The sequence below is a fragment of the Vidua chalybeata genome, chromosome 28 (assembly GCF_026979565.1).
Source record: "Vidua chalybeata isolate OUT-0048 chromosome 28, bVidCha1 merged haplotype, whole genome shotgun sequence".
NCBI lineage: Eukaryota > Metazoa > Chordata > Aves > Passeriformes > Viduidae > Vidua > Vidua chalybeata.
The window spans coordinates 3,577,133-3,601,631 of NC_071557.1; the positions used below are offsets into that span (position 1 = coordinate 3,577,133).

At 51.3% G+C, this 24,499-nt stretch overlaps 1 protein-coding gene across 1 annotated transcript in view; it reads right to left on the minus strand.

Moving 5' to 3' along the window:
* Nucleotides 1–24,499, minus strand: part of ANTXR1 (ANTXR cell adhesion molecule 1) — a 66,106-nt gene that overhangs the window by 4,017 nt on the left and 37,590 nt on the right. The window contains 4 exon segments of the mRNA XM_053966350.1: nucleotides 5,962–6,042; nucleotides 11,042–11,209; nucleotides 11,712–11,807; nucleotides 18,768–18,809. Coding sequence (XP_053822325.1) covers nucleotides 5,962–6,042; nucleotides 11,042–11,209; nucleotides 11,712–11,807; nucleotides 18,768–18,809 — 387 coding nt within the window.

Here is a 24,499-nt window from a genome sequence, read left to right on the forward strand (position 1 = left end):
CTGGCTCTTTGGTGCTAAGCTACAGTTTGTTGTACAGTTTTAAACAAAACCTTTGCCCTCTGAGCTATTATTTTCTTTTTTTTTTCTCACAAGTTCCACCTGCAAAAGATCCCACTGTAAATACTCAAATGTCAGAATCAGCATTACTGTATTATGGATTCATTCCTTTAGATATGAAATCATCCCAAAAGGCACCAGAGGATTTCTGAATCCATTCTTTATTTTTGGACTGGTGACCATGAGCTTATTTTCTGTTTTACTCTTTCCTCTCCCAAAGTAAATGTTTTTCCTGGTGAAAAAAAAAAGCCAGATGCAGCACTGAACCCCTGGGGGCTGCAGCGGATTTGTGGGGGTAACATTTTTAATCCCCTGCACAGCTCCTCCCTGCTGTCCCCAGGCTGGGCACAAACGCTCTGCACGGAGGACCCAGGATAAGGAAGGACGGAAGGATCTGGCAGGGATGGGAGGAGCTGCTGTGGAAGGGACACAGAGATGTCCAGACAGCTCCTCCCAGGAGCTCTGCCAGCTGTGCATGTGGAGGAACATCTGCCCAAGCCCGTCCAGCAGAAGGGAAAAGGTCTCCTGGCCCAAGGAGGCTGTGGAGCAGCCCCAGCTGAGCTCAGCCTGCCTGGGATGGGAAAGCTCCTTTGGGGAAAACAAAATCCGAGATTTCACAGCGCCTTGAGCTGCACCCAGCTCAGGATGACCCAAACAGGAGGGTCTGAGTTTGGTCTGTCCCCAAAATCTGAGCTTCTACAGGCAGAGGAGCGCAGGATGTGTCCAGTGAGGGACCTTCCCATGGCTGAGTCCATGAGTGTCCCCACGGCCACCAGGTGCCAGCCCCTCCTGGCTCTCACCGAAGTTTATCACCTCATTTAGGCATCCAAATTCACGCGGGGTGGGTGTGGAAGACGGTGGCAGAACATCCAGGAGGATGAGTGTGCTCATTGCTCCCACCTGTGCCCGGCTCTCCAGACCCACCAGAACCGTGCCAACGCCCCAGACCCACCCTGCTCTGCCCGCTGCTGCGGCTGGAGCTCTCTGAGCTCTCCACGGAGGGCTGGCCCCGCTGGGAGAAACCAGAGCAAAGTACTCCCAAAGAGAGGGCACGGGCTGCTGCCCTGCCAGCCCCGGCCCCCAGCCCCAGCCCTGCTCCTGCCGGAGCTCAGAAGTGGGGCTGGCTCCCCCAGGGACCAGTGGCCATGTGGCTGGCAGCAGCAGCCTGATGGCTTCTGCAGGAGCTGCTGCTGGCTCCCTCCTGCTGCGGGGTGGGTGTCATTTCCAGGAACATCTGGGGGCTCTTCCGCTGCCCTTCTGGAAAGGGCTTGGGGAATGCTGAGTGACACATCAGAGACATACCCCTGGAACCTTCCACCTGGGCCTGGATCCCAAAAACCCCTCAGCCAGGCTGGGAATTCTCACCTGGGGCTGGATCCCAAATCCTCAGCCAGGCTAGAACCTTTCATCTGGGGCTGGATCCCAAAAATCCCTCAGCCAGGCTGGGAATTCTCACCTGGGGCTGGATCCCAAACCCTCAGCCAGGCTAGAACCTTCCACCTGGGGCTGGATCCCAAAAGTCCCTCAGCTAGGCTGGAACCTCTCACCTGGGGCTGAATAACAAAACCAAACCTCAGCTAGGCTGGAACCTCTCACAGCTTTTGGTGGGGTATAATTCCCACAGCTTTTGGTGGGGTATAATTCCCAACCCCACAGTCGCTGCTGCTGGGTTTGCCTCAGATTCTGATGTCAATATTAAAGGCATAACTGTAAATTCTGCCTGGGATAAATCCTGCCCTGGCTCAGGTCTGCCTGGAGCCTCCAGGGCTCTGCCGGGCTCCCCTGCACTCTGCAGGAGCCCAGGCTTTTGGCTCTGGAGCTGTTAGTTCCAGGAAAAAGAGCTAATGTTTAGGTTAACTTTTCCATGGCTGTTAATGGAAAAGCAGACTGCAGCAGAAAGTGTGGAAAGGCTGGGGTTTGTTCTTGGGCTCTGCTGCCTGTCAGGAGTTGTGAGCTGGGGGAGAAGGATGGGTTAAACAGCAGCTCCTTGTCAGTGCTGGGACACCCTAGGGCTGACCTGGGGGCTGCACAGCTGCTTTTGCTCTCAGGTCTGAGAAGAGACCAGGTCTGCTGTTCAGTCCAGGGGGATTTGAAACCCCAGCTCTTGGTTTCTGCTCTTTGTTCCAGGTTTCCACTCACCCCTCTGAAATCACACAATTGCCTGAGATACCCGAATTTCCCTGTCTGTAAAACAGGCTCCTGATTCCAGAGGAGGCAGGAGCCAGGGCATTTCCCAGGATGAGAGGGAGATTTTGCTGGTGTGCTTTGTGAGGTTCCTCATCAATCAGCACCACTGGCCATCCCCACGTCACCCTTCCCTGTGGCCACTCTAATAAAACACATTTCATGCTGCAGAGAGCTCCCTTCACAGAGCCATGGGATGAGTTACAAAAACCTTAAATGCCACCCAGTGCCAGCCCTGCCATGGCAGGGACACCTCCCATTGTCCCAGGCTGCTCCAGGCCCGGTCCAGCCTGGCCTGGGACACCCCCAGGGATCCAGGGGCAGCCCCAGCTGCTCTGGGAATTCCATCCCAGGGCCTCCCCACCCTCACAGAGAAGAATTTCCTCCTAATTTCCTCTTTGGATGCTGTGCATGGGAAAATGAAGCAGCAAGGAAAGCTGCTCCTTGTGGTTAGGGGAGGATTTGGAGCACATTAACAGAATATTCCAACTGCTCCCACGGATCCCCCGTTTGGAGCTCAGATGAATCAGTACCACCACGGGGTCCCAGAGGCTCTCCCCACATTTCCTTCTCCCCCCTGCCTCGGGCCAGGCTGAATTCCTGCTTTCATTGGAATTAAATTAATTAATTAAAATGAATTAAAATTAATTCTGCTTTAATTCCAGCTCCTGGCAGGGCGGGACTGGCTTTAGCTGGCACCTGGAGCACAGGTGACACAGCAGAGCCCCGGGGGGGGTGGCAGCCCTGTCCCAGCTTTTCAGCTTTTGTCATTTCCCTGCATCCAGCTCCGTGTGGGAAGTGAGGGACAGGGAGAGAGATCTTTCCCAGCCTGGTCTGTGCAAGTGCACAGCATTCCCCAGCAGGCTAGGGAAGCCAAGGAAGGGAGATCTGATTTTCTAAGGGTTTGAATTGGCCAGAAATAGAGACACCCAAATTCCTCAGGTGGTGCAGCAGCCAGGACTAATCCCTCCTTGAAACACCCAGTTACTGCAGCACATTAAAGGTTCTCAAAGAAAACAAGAAAGGACTGAGAAGGAAATTTTACAGTGGTGTGATTCCACCAGGAAACTTAAAAAAAAAAAAAAAAAAAAAAAAAAGCTCTTTTCCCTGAATCTTCATTAATTTGGGTAGGATACATCTCTACACAAAATTTGTTATACCTTTCCCCTCTTTACACCCTTCTATATCTACATTCACCTATTCAAGCACAAAATGAAAATGCAGTTTATGCAATGCAATAACAAATTAAATTACATTTGCTCCCTGATTGAAGAGTTCCTGGCCAAGTCTGAGCTTGAAACACATATGACCTCATAAATCCCTGACAGAGCAACATTTATCAAGGAAGTGCAACTGGCACTTCAGAGAAACACGAATTGTTTGGGTCCTGCGAGCAATTTGCACAAATAAGGGTTCCTGTGTTCCATTATAAAAGTGATAAAGTTCTCTAAAAAATGCATATATATTTACATCACCTCTCTCTGATGGTGTTTCTGATACAAAAATAACCTCATTAATGCTGACAAGAATGCAAACCTAGTCTCTTGAAAATGTGAGAAGACCACAGGAATCCCATGTGATCTCACTTCCTCGCCTTATTGGAACCATCTGTGTCTGTTGGGAACCTCAGACCCCCCATCCCCAGTTCTGACTCCAAAAAACCACAATTTCATCATCCTTGTGTGCATCTCCTCTCTGGGTGCCCTTCAAAACGGGTCTTGAGCATCCCTGGATGTTCCTTTTGCTCTGGGCCGGGAGAGGAGCTGCTCGAAGCCTCCTGCACAGCAGGCCAGGGTTTCACAGAATTCACAGAATTCACAGAATCACTGGGCTGGAAGGGACCTTCAAGATCATTGAGTTCAGCCCCAGCACCTCAGCTAGACCCTGGCACGCAGTGCCTCATCCAGTCTGTTTTTAAACACATCCAGGGATGGGGACTCCACCACCTCCCCGGGCAGAACACTCCAGGACTTTATCACCCTTTCTGTGAAAAACTTCTTCCTAATATCCAGCCTTTCCAAACCTTTCTCCTAATATCCAACTTTTCTCCTAATATCCAACCTATCCAGACTTCTTCATAATATCCAACCTTTCCAACCTTTCTCCTAATATCCAGCCTTTCTCCTAATATCCAACCTATCCAAACTTCTTCCTAATATCCAACCTTTCTCCTAATATCCAACCTACACTTCCCTCGGTGCAGCTGGAGCCTGTGTGCTCTGGTTGTGTCCGTGCTGCTCCCTTGGCTCCTGCTGGGGCAGCCAGGGCTGGCAGGGGCAGCAGGAGCAGGGACAGTGCCCTGCTGCTGCTGGGGACCCTTGGCAGGAGGCTGGGGTGCCAGGGGGGTGCCCTGTGGGAGAGGAGAGGTCTCGGCTCTGCCTCCAGCCCCACCTCAGCCTGGATCCCTCCTGCCCAGGCACTCCTGGGGCTGTACCTGGAGCTGTACAGGGCAGGCATCCCCACCTCCATCAGAGGCACAGGCTGAGCTCACAGGGAGCAGGAGAGCACTGAAATCTTCAGTCCCAGTTCATGCCCTGATGTGGGGCTGGGCACATCTGTCCTGGCAGTTCCAGGGACCCCTGGCAGCTGCGTGGGCTGCAGCAGATGAGCAGCTCACAGATAAAAGAGCAGCTTTGAAAACTCAGCTCAGGGCTTGAGGTGGAAGCCTTGCCTTGTTCTGTGCAAGGGATCTTCTGAGCAGCCCAGCTCGTGCGCTGAAGGGGATAAAGTCACTGATTCCAGCAAGGCATTGCTTATACATGGGATGATGTAACCCTGGGACTCAGGCCAGCTCTGTCCAGGCTCCAGAGCAAACAGAGATGCCTTTCAGTTATTTCTCATCTGACCTCACCATTTTATCTCCACCAGTGGGTGCATTAAGGAGCCCATTCGACAGTACTGAGTCTGAAATCTGCTTCCCTGCCTCAGGAAAGAGAGGGGAAAGAAGGAGCCACAGCCTGCTGTCCAAACTGCTCCTCCCTGCAGCTCTCAGGGATCTCCTGTGCTCAGAGGCTCCTGCTGCAAACCCCAGGCTCCTCTTCACTACCCACACGTGCTGCCTGCAGAGCTTTGAGCATTGACCCAGCCTGAGAAGGTTCCACCATGATCTGGGGGCTCCCTCTGGGGCTGCTGGCTCCTGTGGGGTGCTCTGCCAGCCCCTGGGGCTGCTCTGCCCACCCCTGGGGCTGCTGGCTCCTGTGGGATGCTCTGCCAACCCCTGGTTCTCTCATTCCCAGGGCTAGCACTGGGCACCTGCTGGTTTGTGGCTGGAAAACTCGAGGTGTTTAGTCAGAAATCCACCCTGGAACAGAGCTGGGCAGTCTGGAGCTGCTCTGGGGCCTGCCAGGGCCACGAAGCAGAGCCCAGCTCTCCTGGCAGCACCGGGGTGGGGGTGATGGGTGACCTGGTCCCTGCAGCACCGGGGTGAACTTGGGCAATCCCAGAATCCCAAATATCCTGATACCCAGCCTGACCCTCCCCTGACACAGCTCCAGCCCTGCCCAAACATGCAGGAATATCCCTCAGTGGCCCTGGGAATTTCCCCTGTGACTGCTGGGGAGCAGCTCCATGCCCCAAGAGCAGACTGTGCTGGGCTCTTCCAGGGGCTCTGCACAACTCAGGCTGGAAACCACAGCAGCCAAAGCCCAGGGAGGTGACAGGGGTGACAAGAGTTTGCTCCTGAGCAGAGGCAGGCAGAGGGTTTCGCTGGCAGTGCTGTACCTTGTCTCCTGGCTGGGGACGCATCACGGACACGCGGTCGTAGCCCTTCCTCAGCAGGACCCAGAGGGCATCCAGCTTCCCCTGGAAGGAAAGAAACAGAGTGTTGGTCCTGCTCTGGGCCAAGACCCAGCAGGCTGTGCCCCACCACGGCCAGAGACTGCAGGAGGGGCTGGAGGACAAGGTTTTCTCTCACAGACCCTCGCTGCAAAGGAAGGGCTGACAGATAACAGCACTCAGGTGTGTGACAATCACAGCACTCAGGTGTCTGACCCTCCCAAAGGTGATGTGTGACTCAGAAACCTTCTGGGCTCAGAGAGAGACTAAAACCTGCTCAGCTCCGGGACCAAATGAAGTGAATGTGAAGAGAGTTGGATCAAATAAATAATCCTGACTCTTGACCTGTCTGTGGCTGTTGGAGTTCTGGGTCACAAGTCAAAATTATTTATTTGATCCAACTCTCTTCACATTCATTTCATTTGATCCTCGGTCTGTGAAGAACTTAGTACCCTGAGAGTTGTAGGAATTTCTGGGATTTTTCTGGAGAAACAGAATTCCTGTCTGTTGTATTGTCTACAACAGGCACTATTTGCTCATGCTCCCGTGATTATTGTCCCCAGTGCTCTGAGTGCTGTGATATCAGAGCAGGAACCAGGACCAAAACCCCTACCAGCAAACATCTGCAGAAATGAGACACCGAGAATGCACAAAGTTATCCCTTGGTACAAAACTGTTTTCTGCAGATAAGAGCATCAAACCCAAAGAGCCACCCCTGGCTGGATCCAGGAACTCCTGCCTGATCACTCCTGCCTGGAAATTGTAGAACTGCAGAACTTGTGAGAGCAGAAATGCCTCGTGTACCTGTCGTGGGACAGGATTACCAAGTGCAAATGTGAGCTGGGTGTTGCAGAGGTGCTGGGGAAGGGCTGAGTAGCCTCACTCAGAGTAAGGCAGCTGATTCTCCTCCTCGGGGTGTGGGAACCCCAGGGTCTGTGGGGGCCAGACTTGACACTGGGGGTGTTTGGGAGCTCCTTTGTGACCCCAGGTCCCTGGTGTCTAACTGAAGACTCCCTTTCATGGGGCAGAGTCCTCCTCTTCCCTTTCCAAGGCACCACCAGGGCCACGATCCTCTCTGGGATCTCTATTCCTGCACCAGCCTGTTCAGCCAGTGCTCCAAAGCTTATCTGGGACATGCAGGGACACGTGGGTGGAGGCAGACACGGAAAATGCAGGGAACCTGTTTCCAGAGGATATGGGGGAAAGACTTCCCAAGGTGAGAGCCAGGAAAGTCTGTGATTCTCAAAGGAAACAGCAAGAAACTTCTCAGACAGATTCCTCTGCACTTGGACACAGAACTCCTGAGAGCTGAGGGAAACCATCCCTTCTGCTCCAACCCATCTCTCCTCTGCAGCAGAGCTGGTTGAAGCTCTTGATCTCCTGTCCACCCTGACAGCTCTAGAAATAAGCACCTTTTTCTTCCATTTCTCCTTTAGGAAACCAGAGGCAAAGCGACAACTTTCCATGGAACAAAAAAAAAAAAAAAAACCAACAAACAAAAAAACCACAACAAAACAAACAAACAAACAAAAAACACCCAAAAAATCCCAAACAAAATAAAAAAAAAACCCAAAACACACACACAAAAAAACCCCAAAAAACAAACAAACAAACAAACCCCAAAAATTCCTTCTTACTCCGCAGTCCCAATTTCCCAATTTCTTGGGAAAAGCCAAGAGCTCCATCTTTGGGAGCCTCTGAGACATCTGGGTGGAAGAGAGGGAGTGTGCATCATGGAAAGGATGATGGTTGAAGAAATGGAATGGCAAGGCTTGCTCTTGGAAGCAGAAACCATCCTGTGCTCTCCATGGATGGGCTGTGTCTCCCTGTCTGGAACTCCTCCACAGCTGCAGCACGAGGTCACTTGGAGGGAAAAAAATGCAAGGTCTGAAGGCAAAAAAAGCCTTGAGTCCTGCTAGATCTGAGGCCCAGAGAGAAGAAACACTCGGGGCAGATGACAAATGAAGGAGTGCACAGCTCCAGCCATGGAATTTCCTCTGGATCCATGGTGAATCCAGCCCTGCACTGACCCTGAGTTACCCCAGTGCTCCTGAGACCTGCTGGTACCTTTGGAGCTGTCTGTAAAGCCAGGTGGCCACAGCAGGGCTGGAGTGGCTGGGATCCAGCTGGGATCCACCTGAGGTCTCCTTGGAGAGCACCACTTGCTGCTCCAGCCCCAGGTCAGGGTCAGTCTCTTGTTCCAGGGAACAAGGATGAGAGGAAATGGCCTCAGGTTGTGCCTGGGGAGGTTCAGGTTGGAGGGTGGGGAAAATTCCTTCACTGCAAGGGTTGGGAAGGCCTGGCCCAGGCTGCCCAGGGCACTGCTGTGGTCCCCATTGCTAAGAAACGTGTGGCAGTGGCACTCAGGGCTGTGGTTTAATGGGGAACGCGGTGGTGGATGAGGACCCTGGAGAACTTTCCCAAAATTAACAGTCTGTGACTCTGATTCACTTCCATCTACGTTTGTGCTGCCCCTCCCTGTCAGATGAACCGAGGGTTTGGTGAGGTTCTCCAGAAGCTTTCAGATTTGTCATTCCCCCTGGATTATCTGCACTGGCTTTGCAGACAGCTGAAATGACATTTTAAAAGCAGCATAATCCGGTTGGCACCGTGCTAAGAAGCAACAGCAACAAATCAGAATAACAACAATAATAACCCCAATCTGTTAAGTGTCAGTAGACACATTTGGTAGCAAATAAATCTCTGGAGCATGAAAAAAAAAAAGCAATCTATCCACTCTCAGCTGTCTACCTACTTATAGACATGACTCTGGGAAGACAGAAAAATAGAGGGAAGAAGAACTCCATCATAAAAGGCAGAACATTCTAGGCAGGGGCAGTGCAGTGTGGAGAAGAGGGGGCCTGTGACCAGCAAGATGACTGATCCTAAAATGGGAATTTCCTGGCTCTTTACCAGATTCAAGCACCCTTGGTTCACTGTTCCTGAAGTTTTAATTCCTTGCCCTTCTCCTTCACCCATGACTTTTTCAAGCAGCTTGTTACAGCCAGGTTTATCTGCTTCCCAAAGGGTGCTTCAGCCAGGTGAGGGGTGGAAATGGAACATCTGCTCTATCCACAGTGCTCTGGGAGCATGGGGAGGGGGAAAATTCAGGAGACATTTCCTACGGGTGAGCTCTGTGAAGCACTCCCCCCAAGAAGTGCTGGGAGCCTCTGCATTATTCCAGGATGGAGCCCAGCCAGTGCTGCCCTGGCTGAGGGTCCAGCCCCAGGCTGCTCCCACCTTCCCTGCAAATCCATCTTCTGTGCTCACACCTCCAGGACACGGCTTTCTGCCCAGACTGAGGGTGAATTTTGCCAGTTTTGCCAATTCCTTACTGCCCAGGGAGAGCAACAGCAGGACTCAGCTCCTCAGGGATGATCCTCCTGGGTTTGCTGAGTGCTGCTGACTGTCCAAGGGAAGTGTTGGAGACACTTATCCTGCCTCCACACACTCGCTGGGTGCAGCTCAGTAAGGGGTGTGGTGGCAATTAATAATTAGGTAAATTCTTGTCCAGGCTGCTAAATACTATCCAGATGCGGAACACTGCAAAGTTTTGGGAGTATTTGAATGCAGCATTTTGGATTGGAACTGTCCCTGTCCTGTACACAGTTGGAATGGTAGATGAGAGACTTCTAAAAGAATTAAGAGTATCACCCCTGAGATGCTGCTAATATTTGCAGGCACCATTATAACTGAATTCTTGTTTTTATGAAGCAAAAGCTGTTCCAGAGTCAGAACTGAACCTCAGCCCTACCTACACTAAATCCTCTCTCCAGGCCTCTCTTGAGCTTTGGAGAATTTCCATCCTGGACACAGATCTGCAACAAACCTGATTGTTCTTTTCAGAGCTGATTTCCCATCACGCAGAACAAACCCTGAAAATTCACTGGGAGTCTCCTGGGGCTGTGATCCAACAGCATCAGCAGGGGAAGGGGAGAAAGTCAGCAGAACCTTCTGTGGGAAAGGACCCAGCTCTCCAGCAATGAGCTCAGGTGGCTGCACCCCCATGGTTCCAGCTGTCTGAGCAGCTATTTGGGGCTCTTTGCCCTGAAATCAGCGTTTCTGTCAGCTCAGCTGCAAAAACCCACTGTGCTGTGTCTTGGCTGGATGAGGTCATTTCCAGGAGCCAGGAGAACCTCCCAGGTGGGCCTGGGGTGTTTCCAAGTGCACTGAAGCAAAAGGACATCTCCTTCAGGAACATGGGGCAGCCTTGAGGGGTTGGGGTGTGCTGCACTCCCCACTGGAGCTGGGATTGGGGTGTGCTCCATTCCCCACTGGAGCTGGGATTGCCCTGTGGGATTGCCCTGTGGGTTTGGGGTGTGCTCCATTCCCCACTCTGAGCTGGGATTGCCCTGTAGGTTTGGGGTATGCTCCATTCCCCACTCTGAGCTGGGGCTGCTCCCTCCAGCCTGTCCCACCGTGGCAGTGAACGACCCTCACAGACACACGCTGAGGTCACTACAGCCAATGGCTTGTTGGGAGGCTCTGTTTGTAAGATGATAATCTTCCAGGGGGAAAGCAGAGAAGGTGCTGGACCAAATCTTCAAGGAGGCTCATGTCTGGGATCCCCCAGGAACCACCTGGGCTGCCCTGAGCCTCGCTGCCACGCCTGGCCCTGGGTTTGAAGGTCAGGGACTGAGGAGAGCCCAGCCACGAGGCTGGCCCTGCTTCACTGGAGAACCTGCAGCAGCTCAGGAGCCAGAGGCAGTGCAGGGAGCCCTGCAGGGTGGGACATCTCCTAGCTTCTGTCTGACCCCATGGCTGCTGCTAGGCAGGGAGGAAGCAGGACAGCCAAGCCTCTGTTTTCCTTCAGAGAGGCAATTCCTCCCCTTTCCCCAGCCACACAACTCCCAAACCTGAGCAAGTAGCTGGGGAAGTCCCACAGCCCCCTGTGGCCCCTTCCCCCAGCACAGGCACTCCAGCAGCCCTGGGGATCACGGCTCTGTGGGCAGATCTCATCCCTGGGTGGGATCTCATCCCAGACAGCAGGAAGAGCTGCTGCTCATCCCAGGCAGGCTGGCCTCACCTTGATGGGCGAGTACCACTTCCGAGGGGATGAGGGCCGGCGTATGCTGCTCCCCAGGCTCCTGGGCTCAGGGAACTCATACTCCTGCTCTGGCATCTTCACTCTGGCATTCTTGGCCTTCTCCAGCTTGGCACCTTCTTCCGTGGAGCCCTTCTCCCCCCAGCGCACCTAGAAGGAGGGATCAGATCAGGATCAGAGCGGATCAGGATCAGAGCAGGATCAGATAGAGCAGGATCAGGGTCAGAATCAGGATCAAGATCAGATCAGTATCAGGCTGTGCCAGCCCTGCTGCAGAATCTGCCCTGCCTCTGGGTGTTCCCATCTGAACAGCAATGCCCAGGCTGGGAAGTTTGTTTCTAGACTGCAGCCCAAATGTTGAGCTTGTCCTTGGTGGTGGTTTATGAGAAATGTGGGAGTGGGGGAGTTTTTCAGGAAAACTAAAACCATTTTCTTGTAATTTGTGTGGCAGTGCTGCCCTGTGTCCCAGGCATGGACCAGGACATTGCTAAACTCCAGAAATCTGTGTTTGCCTCTCAAATATTCCCATACAAAAGTGATTTGCACGCATAAAAACCTCAGGAAGTTTGTGCCTGCCCCCTGAGTGTCCTCCTGGCTGTGCTGCAGGTGCTGTCCCAGCTCAGAGCTGAGCCCTGGCCTGGCATTTCCTCACCTCCATCCGTTTGATGCCGCCCACGCCTCGCCCTCCATAGTAAGAGGCATCCACCGTTGGCCACTTCTTCTTTGGCAGCCCATCATCATCTTCCTCCTGCAAAACAGCAGCAGGGGTGGCACTGCCAGGGGCCACGGGCAGTGATGGAAGGGATGGAAAGGGATGGAAGGGATGAGCAGAGATGAAAGGGATGGGAAGGGATGGGAAGGGATGGGAAGGGATGAGCAGAGATGGAAGGGATGGGAAGGGATGGGAAGGGATGAGCAGAGATGGAAGGGATGGGAAGGGATGGGAAGGGATGAGAAGTGATGGAAGGGGTGGGAAGGGATGAACAGGGATGGAAGGGATGGAAGAGATGAGCAGGGATGGAAGGGATGGGAAGGGATGGAAGGGATGAGCAGAGATGGGAAGGAATAAGCAGGGATAGAAAGGAATGAACAGGGATGGGAAGGGATGAGAGGGATGGGAGGGATGGGAAGGAACAAGCAGGGATAGAAAGGCATGAACAATCCCAGCCTGCCTTGTCCTTGCAGGGCAGGCCAGGTTCTGGTCTGTCCCTCCTTTTCCAGAGGATGTACATCATGAAAGGACAGTGTTTCATGGTATAGACACCACCACTTGGAAGGGACAGCCCAGCTCCAGTAGGAATGAGATTTTGGGGTTTCTCCCCTCTGCCACCCCCTCCCTTCACCTGGGGCTGGGCAGAGGCAGCTGCTGCTTGTGGCTCCCTGTGCTGCAGGGACCCTGCAGGGCCCAGGTAAATCTCCCTGTGGGAGTTCAGGCCTCCCAGGATGCAGGGAAAGAGCAAGAAAATGAATAAATTCTCTCCTGAGCCACGGCAAACTCGGGGTACCTTTGGAAACCACCCCGGTGGGAATGCCCAGGGTTATTGAGAGGAGCCGGCCAAGAGGAACAGGATGGAAAAGCCTCATGGAAAAGTCACAAAAATGCAATTAGCTCCTGTAATGAACCCGGGGCAGCTGTCCATGGAAGTCCATGTGGCTTCAGGGAGCCCTGTGGCTTGTGTCTGTGTAAAAAATAAGATTTAAATTGTGTGTCCTGCTCTTGCTCGCTGCAGGCACAGAGCTAAACGTGCTCAGCACCTCACGGTGACACTCGGATATGGGTGACTTAACAGATCAAGAAAGTTCCCTTCAGTTTATTTAAAATGAGTCTGCTAAAGCTCTAGTGAAATTCAAGGTATTTTAAATTCTCTGCTGCACTCCTGTAGTGCCTTTCCCTTTAATTTCTACAGTTCAGGCTGTGAACTGGCACAGCAGAAGAGCAGAGTTCATCAAAAACGTGAAGTATTTCCTGTGAAAAACGTGGAGAGAAAAGAAAAATGGTCTCTCTCTCTTTTTTCTTCTTCTTTCTATAATTTTTCACAGGGATTTGGCTAAACTCCAAAACTTAGGAGGCTTCCAAAACTAGAAAAGCCAAAACTACTTTGAAATTGAAACTCCCCATCAGGAAAACTGAAAAACTGGGTGGGTAGTGGGGGGAAAAATCCAAGAAAAACTCTGGTTTTCATGGCAACCAAAAGCATTTCAGTTTATCAAAACACAGAAACTGGGCTGCAAAAAGTGTCCTGATCCAAGGGAAGGGTGAACAACTGGTCATAAGTACCAGGCTCTTCTCCTCAGAGCTGACCTCTCTTCTCTGGCCCTGGGCAGAGCTGCTGAGGCTCTTTGCTGCAACGTCAGAAGTCAGTATCTCTGCATGAAGTTTTCCATGAGGACTTTTCTTTTTTTTTTTTTTTTTTTTTTTTTTTTTTTTTAAGAAAAAAAAAGAATAATAAAAAAAGAAAAAAAAGGAAAAAAAAGGGAAAAAAAAGAAAAAAGTGGAAGTGAAGCCATCTAAATATTTTCCTTCAGCAATTCTCTCTCTTCAGCTCAGCGCAGACTGGACTTCTCACAACAGGAAATACCAAGGTTTAGGAAATTTTCCCCACAAGCCTTAAAAGCCCTGCGAGCACAGGACAGCAGCACACGCACAGGGAGGCAGCAGGACCCCTGACAAACAAAGGAGTCACAAGTTTGCTGCAGGACGAGCCTGTTTACGTCTCTTCAAGGGCAGGGGAGGTTTTGCAATCCAAGAAAAAGCCCCCAGCAGCCGTGTCCTACACCCTTGGCCATGTGCTCAGCACACTGGGGGAGCTGGGGGAACTGGGAATGGGCTGGGCAGGGAAATGGGAAGGAAAAGGCACCCAAAGTCCACATCCAGCACTCCAGTTTGTGAGCCAGGCATGGATTCTCTGCAGGTTCCCTGCCTGCCTCAGCTGTATTTTCCTCCACGTGGGGTTTGTACCTGAGGAGCTCCAGCTCCCACCCAGCTGCAGCATCAAAAACAGCCCCAGAAAATCCAAGAGCGTTTCAGGATGCTGGAAACCGACTGGACAGAACTTGGCACCTTTCCACCCCCACAATCTGCTTTAGATGGAGCTAGAGTTTCTTTTAAAAAGAAGAAGCAGGACAGAGCTGCATTTCACAGTCAGGGATCCAGACTCAGAAGTGCTGGATTGCAGAAAACAAAGATCTGTGTTTATCTCAGAGGCCAGGCCGGCTCTGGGTACTGTGACCCCGACCTGAGGGAACCTCATCTGTGGGTAACACAAGGATAATTCAGGCTCCACAAGGGACATCTCAACCACTCAGGGTAAGAATTCAAACGAAATTTGGCCAGATATTAAAAAAAAAAAAAAATTGGACAACTTACCCCTCTCCCCACCCTTATAATTATTTTCCCAGTTGTCTCCGCAATGCCTGAATTTTGTCAGAATTCAGCATTTGTGGAGAGCTCTGCCTGCACCAAGGGCTGAGCCATGACACGACAATCATTTCTCTGTGTGAGAGATGTTCTCATTGAATTTTAGTGCTGAGGGAGCACAGAGGCAAATCCAGCTGTCCTCAAGACCCTTTTCTGCCCCTTCTCCCAATACTGGAACCATTCCCACAGCCTATGGCCACCTCTCAGCTGCTTTGTGCCACTTTGGGGACACCTTGCTGTTCCCAGAGAATGTTTCCTCCTGCTGGGAAAGGTTTTGCTTGGGAAGCTCCCCAGAATTTCTCTTCTCCAGCCTGAACAACTTCAGCTTCATACAAGCTCATCCTTGAGACACAAACGTTTCTCAAACCAGCCTTTGGTGGCTTTGATCAGCACAGAAACTCCCCTTTTGTCCTGGCCCAGACCTCTGGAGGTCCTGCCTGAGGTGAAGCCTTCCAAGAGCAAAGAAGGATTTGAGCTGCAGGGAGGTGAAGTTCCTGTCAGCTCATGGCAATCAGCACCAGGATGGGATGAAACCAACCCCCACAGCCTCTGCACGGCACTGGATGTTTTGCATGGCACTGGCCACGAAACTGGAATTTGGCTATTAAACTGGAATTTGGCTATTAAACTGGAATTTGGCCACGAAACTGGAATTTGGCCATTAAACTGGAATTTGGCCATTAAACTGGAATTTGGCCATGAAACTGAAATTTGGCCATGAAACTGAAATTTGGCCATGAAACTCCACACCTCCATGGTGTAATATCTGCACCTCTCCTATTGCCAATAGCAGCCCCTCCTTTTTTTTTTTCTGTCTGTCTCTTGGAAGGTTCCTTTTCTCCTCCCACATTTCCACAGCTCACTCTAAAAAGGGGGTACAGGGAAGGAGAAACATTGGCACACCACTGGGACCTGGATCCATTTCAGGAATAAGTTTCCTACCCTGGTGTCCACAGAAATTCCGACCAGATCCTTTCTCTGGAGCTTGTTTTGCCATCTCCCTAGCATGGCTCTCCAAAAGGAGCAAGGGAGACAATTGGGAAAAGAATAATGAGCAGCAATAATTGAACAACTTGGTCTGGTGGACCATCTCCAAGGACCCTTCCAACCCAACCCAACCCATTCCACGATAGTAAGGGAGAGTTCAAGCAGCTCTCCAAGCAGCTGGCTGTCCTTCAGTCATTCTCTGTCCCCGTGGATGTTGTGGCAGAGATCAGACCCCAGGATCAGAGTGGATCCAGCTGAGCAGGGGCTCATCCCACAGCAGGGACTGCCCAGATCCAGCTGTGGGTTCCCCTGGCTGCAGCAGAATTCTGGCCCAGGGAGTGAAGAGGGAACTGTAGGAAGCTACAGAGTTCTGCAGTTGGGGATTTTGGGTGTATTTTGAGAATGGGTAGCTACAGCAGAACCAGCTTCAGCCTTGTGGGAAGCCTCTGCTCTGAGCTGGGCAGAGCTGTTCCAATGAGCCCAGCTTAAAGGTGATGGAGCACAGGAATAAAACCAGCTGTGTCCTCCTGCAGCAGGCCTAGGAAAAGCCCTGCTATTCACTAGAGGTAGAAGAACATGGTTTTGATCCACCTGCAGTGACTAATCACAGGCCAGCAAGGTGCTCCTGCCTCCTCCAGGCACTCTCCTCTTCCTCTTGGCATTAACTCAATCCTTGCTGGCCTAAGTGAAACCATCTGTCCTGCCCTGTGCTTCACCCTCAGCATCCCCAGCTCCCCGAGCAGCACAGCAGGAGATGACAACATTTGCAATTTCTGAATGAATTAATTGGGAGTTTCTGGCCAGTGCTGATTTCCTTCAGCAACAATGAAGTGTCTCACAGGGCCTCTGAAGCAGAGTTCAGTGAAACCTTTGACAGCAGAGGCTGCTTCCCCCTCCTTGTTAGAGTGTGATGCATTCTCCTTCCTCCTGTGGCCTTCAGCTCCCAAACCTGCTGATGCAAGAATTCCTTTTTTTTTTTTTTTTTTTTTCTTTTATGGCCAAGAATTTCGTGAGAAGGAAAAAAATCCAACTGTAACCCTGCTGCTGAAGGGACCAGCAATCCCTCCTGCTGGAGAGGAGCAGCTGCTGGAGTCCTGCAGGAGCCAGGGGCATCTGCAACACCTAAAAAAACGGATTGTAGAAAATCAACTCCATCTTCTATTTGTTTAGAGCAAAGCAGAAAATCTTGAGGCTTTGATCTTCTGAGAATGCATCACACCATTCTGTGGACCAGCCTCTCCAGTAGTAAATGCACAACAAAATGCATCTTTTCAATAAATGCACAACAAAATGCATCTTTTCAGAGCTGCTGCTAGTTTTTCACTAGTGGGAAGCTCTTCTGTCTGGAAAAAAAAACCAGTGCAAGTCACAGCTGCAAGCCTGACTGACTTCTGAGAACTGCCCCGGTGCTGCACAGTTTCTAAAACAGAATAAATGACATTTTCCTTTCTGAAAAAGCCTTTGGCTGCCAAAGGGACACCTTGACTCTGGGGTAACTGAGCTTGGGGGGGTGCTCTGGTGGGAAGCAGGGGTGGAATGGCACCGCTGGAGCAGCTGGCACATTGTGCAGGCAGTGTCCCAGGCCAGGCTGGATGGGGCTTGGGACAGCCTGGGACAGTGGGAGGTGTCCCTGCCCTGCTGTGGGATGGGCTGTGAGGTCCCTCCAACCCAAAGCAATCCATGACTGCTGTAACCAAACCTTGCAATGCCCAGGTCCCCAAAGAGAACAACACCCAAAAAATGTCCAGGTCCCCTCCTGGACTGGTGAGGCAGCAGGCAAAGCACATCCTCCTGAATGCCAATTTTCAGTCACTGTGCAGGGCCCTCTCAGGGTACAACCAAAGCCGGGACAAGTTGCATTTCAAGCTGCAGCTGTAATTTTGCAGGGACTGCTCTGCTTTTGCAGCACTTACTGGGTTGACAAAAGACTTCCTTATAGGTGACGCACTCTTCCCTCTTAGGGGATGCAATTTCCCCCTCCAGCTCCTGGCCAGGGAGTCAGCATTCCAGAATGATGTCTTTTAATTAATTTCAGCAATTGAATCCCTTGCCTTGGAGGCATGGGTGATGCAGAACAAGGCATGTGCAGTTTGAGGTTAATATTTTCCTTTTCATCCAGAGGACAGAAGCTGACAAAGCTGGTGGGTTTTCACACAGCCCAAACAAATGTCTGCTCGGGGAAATGGGCCAGGTGCCTGCAGAGAGAGGCACTGGGTCCAAATGTGAGCCCCCTTGGCTCTGGGAAAAGTCTGATTTGGAGTTTGCTCCAGGAGTCTGGAGTGCCCCAAGGTGGAGGTTCCAGGGCTGGCCTTGGGTCCCAGTGCCCTGCACAGCCCAGGGAGCAGCCAGGCTGCATCCCTGCTCCTTGCAGAGGCCTGAGCTCTCCTGAGCCTTGGCTCAGCCCACCCTCCCTGGGCCAGGCTTCACGGAGAACAGGGAGCCCCGTTTCACAAGCCTTCCCACCTGCAAGCTGAAGCAGCCATGGATTTGTCTCCAGGAGCAGCAAGCAAGGCAAACTACCCCAGCAGATCACCCCGAGCACAGAGCTTTCACTTGCCTCGTTGAGAGGAACTGATCCAAAGCCCAGTGAAGTCAGTGGAAAAACTGCCCTTGGCACCAGAGTGCCCTGCTCAGAGCCCAGGCTGCAGGGAAATCCCACGTGGAAAACCCTGGGAGCAGGGCAGGGACTCAGTGCATGCTGAAACAGGAGCACGCAGAAAGAGGAGATGGAAAAGTGGGCTCAGGAATAGGTGAACAGCTTTGACCCTTCGTGGCAAGACTCGTCTAAAACCTGCAAGCAGAGTTCAGATGGGGGCTTTAATGCTGGTTTAGCATTTGCTGATTACTCTCCATTAAAGCCTCCCTGGCTCGTGCAGCTCTGCTGGTGTCCAGAGGATGCTGCTGGGCTTTTCCACCTCTCCGAACGTGCCCCAGGCAGTGCCAGGCCCAGGAGCTCCCTTTTCCCATAGCAGCTGTGCTCCAGCACGGGGAGCTCCTGCCAGGAGTGGCTCTATATCCCAAACCGCCAAAATCATTACCGTGCCATTCCAGGAAGGCAGCTAAGCACATGTTTAGGCTGCACTAACTCCGAGTTAAACACAGGCTTAAGGGCTGTCCCTGTGTGAATCACAGCCTGCCTGCTCTGACCAAGTGAGGAGGGATTGTCTGAGCTGTCCTTTCCTACCTGCTCAGTGAGGCACTGAGCCCACAGAATTAATCAGCTATTCTGAGGTGATTTAATCAGCTTTTCTGAACAAAACATTGTCCTGAACACCGAGGAGAGCAGGGGCCAGGGGCACTCACCTCGCTGTCTTCTGCAGGAGGTGGGGGAGGCTCCTTGATGATCTAGAAGGGTGAAAGAGAAAGAGAACCATGAATTCTTTGTTCCTCAGCATGATTGAAATCCAAAGGAAAAAACAACAGGATGCGCTGCTGGGCCACCTCTCCTGCAGCATGGTGTGGTGGCTCTAGGTGCCACTGGGGGTGGCCACAGAGGGTGGCTCTGGGTGCCACTGTCACTCAGGGGAAGCAGCAGTGTCTCAAAGCCCTGCCACAGAGACATTCCCACTGACAGCCCCACACTCACACTGCTCACTGGATGACCTATGCCCTGTGAGAGAAAATCCAGAAAACCCAAAGTCTGATACCCCTGAGTCTCCCAGTCCCAGAAGTTGCCACAGTCAGTGCTGGCCCTAAGCAGTGATGCTTCACCTGGACAGCCACAGAAAATCAGCACCTCCTTCTCCTGCCCTCTGCACACGCGTACAAATCCTGCCTTGAATCATTTACAGTCTGAACAAAGGCTGGAAAGCAGAACCAACATGAAGCAAAATGCCCTGGGGACGTTGCCAAGCAGTCCCCCCAGCCTGTCCCCAGCCCATTCTTCCTTTTTCACTCCAGAAGGCTCTGCCACCTTGTGCTCTTCACATCATCAGGTTAATATAGCTCACTGTCAAAAACTCAAAAATATAGATATAAATATCTATATATACACACATATATGGCTCACGGAGGTTTCTAATAAAGCAAGCGGGGTAAGGCTGCAGCCTGGTCCAGGATATTCTCCATAGAAACCATTTCAGTTTATGTGGGTGTGAGGCCATTATTTCATGCAGAAACTTTGCATCCAGGGCTTGGCAGGCAGCTGGCTGCCAGCAGAGCATCCAAGAGCAACAGAGAGGTTTCCAAGGGGAGGGCAGTGGCACCAGGCATGTCCAATCCCTGGCACCCCTCACCCTGCCCGACCCCAGCCCTGCCATGGCAGTGCCACCCCCAGGACGGGGCTGTCTGAGCATCAGGGGAGGTGACACCGAGTGTCCTGAGCTCTGCTCAGAGCTGGCTGTCAGGGCAGAGCTGCCCTGGCTTGGGGGACACACGTGTGGGCTTCAAAATCACCCTAAAAATAAAATAAAAATAAAAATACCATCCTGACCAGCAAAAGCTTGGCCGTTGAAATGCAGAAAGGGAAAATTGCAATCACATTAAAGGCCCTGAAGATATAAATATTTACAGCAACTCCTCTCACTCGTGTTTTTCCCCCTGTGATGAGCTCACTGTTTTTATTTTGCTCTGCAAAGCCCGAGTCATGCAATGTGGCCATTAATGAGGAGCATGTGCCTCTGGCAGGGGAGGAGACAGGGCTGGAGCGGCTCAGTCCCAGCCCAGGCACTGCTGGGTGCTGGGCTCTGCCACCACCTGCTCCTGCCCACAGGGCTCCTGCTTTGGTGGCCTTCAGCCCCCCAGGGGACCCCTGCCAGAGAGACTTTGTGCTTCGGGAGCCCAGAGCATGCAGGGAATGAGGATTCCTCGTGAGGAGGAGTGTGGTGGAGCCTTGTTCATCCCCACAGCAGGGCTGTGTGGCTGATGGCCCCCAAAGGAGGGGGGATGGCCCCGAGGAGCCTGAGCTGGGCAGCATCCCTGTCCCTGCCCAGCCTGGCATTCCCACCTGTGTCCCTGCCAGCCCGGCATTCCCATCCATGTCCCATGTCCCTGCCCAGCCTGACATTCCCAGCTGGAGGGAGGGAAACTATGAAAGCTGTGACAGTGACCAAAAATGATAAAAACTGTGACAGTGACCTAAAACAATGAAAGCTGTGACAGTGACCTAAAACAATGAAAGCTGTGACAGTGACCTAAAACGATGAGAACTCTGTGACAGTGACCAAAAACTATAAAAACTGTGACAGTGGCCAAAAACAATGAAAACTGTGACAATGACCAAGAATGATGAAAACTGTGAAAATGACCAAAAATGATGAAAACTATGAAAATGACCAAAAGTTATGAAAACAATGAAAATAACCAAAATCAATGAAAACGACCAAAACCAATGAAAATGACCAAAAATGATGAAAACTGTGAAAATAACCAAAAATGATGAAAAGCAGATGAGACGTGGATGATATGTGCCCAGGGAGGTGTGGAGTCCCCATCCCTGGAGGTGGCACTCAGTGCTCTGTGGGGCTCGGCCACAGGCTGCACTTGGTGATCCCAGAGGTCTTTTACAAGCTAAAGAACTCTGGGATTCTGTGAAAAGTGAATGGAAAGCTGGCTGCATGGCAGCACTACTCTGTGGAAAGGAAATCTTGGATATCAGCATCGTCAGAGGTGTAGGAGGGAGACAGCACCATCTCTGCTGTGTCCCTTGACACAATAAATACTAAATAAGACAAAGTGTGCAATGCACCAAAAGACCCAGGAGACATTTTCAGATTAATTTTGGTCAGTCTGACAGGTGGCATTTGTCAAGAGACCTCATTTAGAAGCAAATCCCTGAGCACAAACCCATCAGACACTGAGAAAATTCAGATATCTGGTCCAAAATGTACCTGACGAACCTCCTGGCTCCCTCCTGCAGCACGCCTTGGGCTCCAGAAGAGTTTCTCTCATTGACATTGGAATGAAACACCAGAATAAGCCATCCAATTTTGGTGCAGCTGAGCATTCAAACACAGCTTGTCAGCCAGTGCAGATTACACACTTGGAAGTGACGAGATGGCTGTTTTCCATACATTTGCATGCCTTCCCATAGGCACACACGTACACACAAACTGACTGACTTCTGTAAACAGATCAAGTGTTTCCTATCACAGGCCAAGGAGGGGGGAAAAAAGACATTCCTTCCATTTTTGAGTGCTTTGCACTTCTAAGAGCAACTGAACTCCCCGTAAATTGGCAGCAGGGATTGGTTAATTTGGACAAGTCTAGAGATGGGGGAGCTCAGCCTCCTGTGCCTTTGGGCCTGTACGACCTTTCAAAGTTCAAGTCTTAGCAAAAAAAAATCTAATTTCTGACTCGCTGCCCAGGCCTTCAAACAGCACAAAGCTTTTCCTTCTCCCTTTTGGATTCTTACAATTACAGCTCCGTGTGCATGAAATCCTTACTCTGGGACACTGAGACCTTCATTTTGGGGCACTGAGACCCTTGTTCTGGGGCACTGAGACATTCACTTTGGGACACTGAGACCTTCATTTTGGGACACTGAGACGCTCATTTTGGAGCTCATACTGAGACTCTCGTTTTGGGGCACTGAGACATTTGTTTTGGGGCTCACACTGAGCCCCTCACTCTGGGACACGGAAGGCAGTGAAGCCAATGGCACCTTGGTGCCATCCCACAGCACTGGGCACAGCAGGCCCAAAGGCCCCACGCCCGCTCAGCACAACCGAAAACAACCCAAAAGATTGAAAAGGCCATCACAGGCACCCTGTGAGGACATGGGCCACGTGGCCACCTCGTCCTGGGGCCACATGAGCCCCAGGAGCTGCTGGAGGAGCAGCTGGGAGTGGGCCAGGCCCAGCCTGGCCAGGTTTGGCTTGGCAAGGCCGCGCTGTTTGCCCAGGAGTGTTTGGATGACCCCGAGCCATCCCTGGTAGCGCTGGCTCTCCTGTCCCTGTGCTTGGGAGAAGGAGAACACCATGATTTGGTGCCTTGGGTTTCAGCTTTTGTATTTCTCAGATTCTCTGATGCCTGGCGTGTAACTCTGAAACTTCATGTTAGGTGTTAGTAGGTTCTCTTCACAAAACAATCCCTTCCTAGCTGGAGAATCAAAGATAACCTTACCCAAAAAGCACAGACAACAGCAAAGAGAAAGGGGCAAGCCAGGGGTCTGAGACTTCATCATCTGGAGCTGTAACTGGACAATTGAACCCAATTGTACATGAACCAAAACTTATAAAGGTGTAAAAAACTTGTGACCGGGATCCATCTTGGGTTCTACCTGGGTGTAGCCCTGGCCAGGCCCTTGTGCTGCCCAAGGTTTGTCCTTTTAAGGCCTTTTATAAATCCCTATTTTGTCCATTTAGCTCTGCCTAGTCTCTGCTCCAGACCAGTGTTTCCAGGCATCGGGTTCGGCCCCCGGTTTGCTCTCTAGGTGAGGAACACCTGAGGACAAAGGTGAAGGACGGGTCTCTGTTAGCTGAGCCACTCCAGATCTGTGGAGAAGCAGCTCTATCACTGGATAACCCAGTGGCAAAGCACAGGAATGCTATTAGCCACCTCCAGGAAGGTTAAAAACATCGGGAAGGATGAATTTTCTGTTGCTCTGAAATTTCTGTAGCCATTCAGGCACAAGAAAGCACGTGCTGAGTCCAAATTTTGCATGTTCCAGGAATGTGTCTGGGATAGTTTCCGTCCTGGGTGCCCAGAAATCTCCACCAGCTCTCCATGTCCAGCAATCCCCCAGTAACTATCCCTGGAGTTTTAGATGATAAATTGGGGCAATATGTTTCTTGTCAGAGGAGCATATCTGCTTTAGGATGGGACAGATCATCATTTAAAACCAAGCAAACAGTACAAAAGAAGAAATAAAGGACTTTGCCTCTAATTAGGACTACAGTTTGGAAGCATGCTGTGAACTGAGCAGATTCTTCTTGTCCTTAATTACCTTCACTCTTCTGGAAAACACCGAGTAAATATTCTTGCTGTCTTAATAAACAAGGATTTTAATAGCATTAACTATGATCCATCTGACTAATTTCCTATTTTTTCCCCTTCCATATTTATAGTTTTGACCTCTCAGTCCTGTGACTGCTTCATATTTGAGGTATGAGTTGGGTAAAGGAACATTTCCTTTTTATTTCTGTCGTATCTTCTGTGTCTTCTCAGTATCCATGAAAGCCTTGGAGATCTGCTCTACACTTCAAAGCTGACACAAGCAGGGGCCTGTCCCAATTTCTTCAGCTGCAATAAAATACAATCTTCTCAGAGATGCAAGTAAGAGGTAAAGGAGGTCCAGTGGAAAACTAACTCATCCTTTTCAGTTCCCCTCTCCTGTCAGCTTGGGAGCAGGTTCAGGAAGCTCAGTTTTAACTGATTAAACTACAAGAACAGGCTGCTTCTCCCCAGAGATTTGGAGGTGAGCTGCACAAACCAAAATTCAATGCAGGATCACAGCACATGTCAAAATCATCCACTTCTGAAAGACAGGCCACCACGGAGAGAAAAAGGCTCCATTTTCATGAACCCTGGCACAGTTTGGAGCCTGCCTGTAGCTCTGCAGGGAATGCAGCAGAAATGCAGTGTCTGCACAGGTCCTTCCCTCTCCTGGGCTGCTCCACTCACACAGACAAACCAGTTCAGAGCCACTGGGGAGCGTCCAGATGTCTGACCCACTTTCTTTGGAAGACCACAGAAATGAAATCCCTTTTCTGGGCAAAGGAAAACCAGGGTGGACACTTGGAGCTGTGCACAGGAGCCCTTGCCCTCACTCACTGACTCCTGGGGAATCTTCTGGTTGAGTGATCCTGTGCTCCCTTCCCCCCCGATGAACACAACTGCAGAGGAGCTGTGCCTGGTGTGCTCGTGGGAGAGGGTGGGAATCAGAATCCAGGGATCTTTGTAAGGAATCTCCAGCCAGCCAGCAGGGACCCTGCCATTTTATAGCTCTGCAGAGCCCATGCATTTCCTTCCCTTCTCCTCCACCAGTTTGGCCATGTGGTTTTAATCTATATTTTCTGTATTTTCTCCATCCAGCTTTTTGTTTCCAAACCTTCTGGTCAGCTGCAGTACAAAATGAGAGCCAAACAGATTGCTGG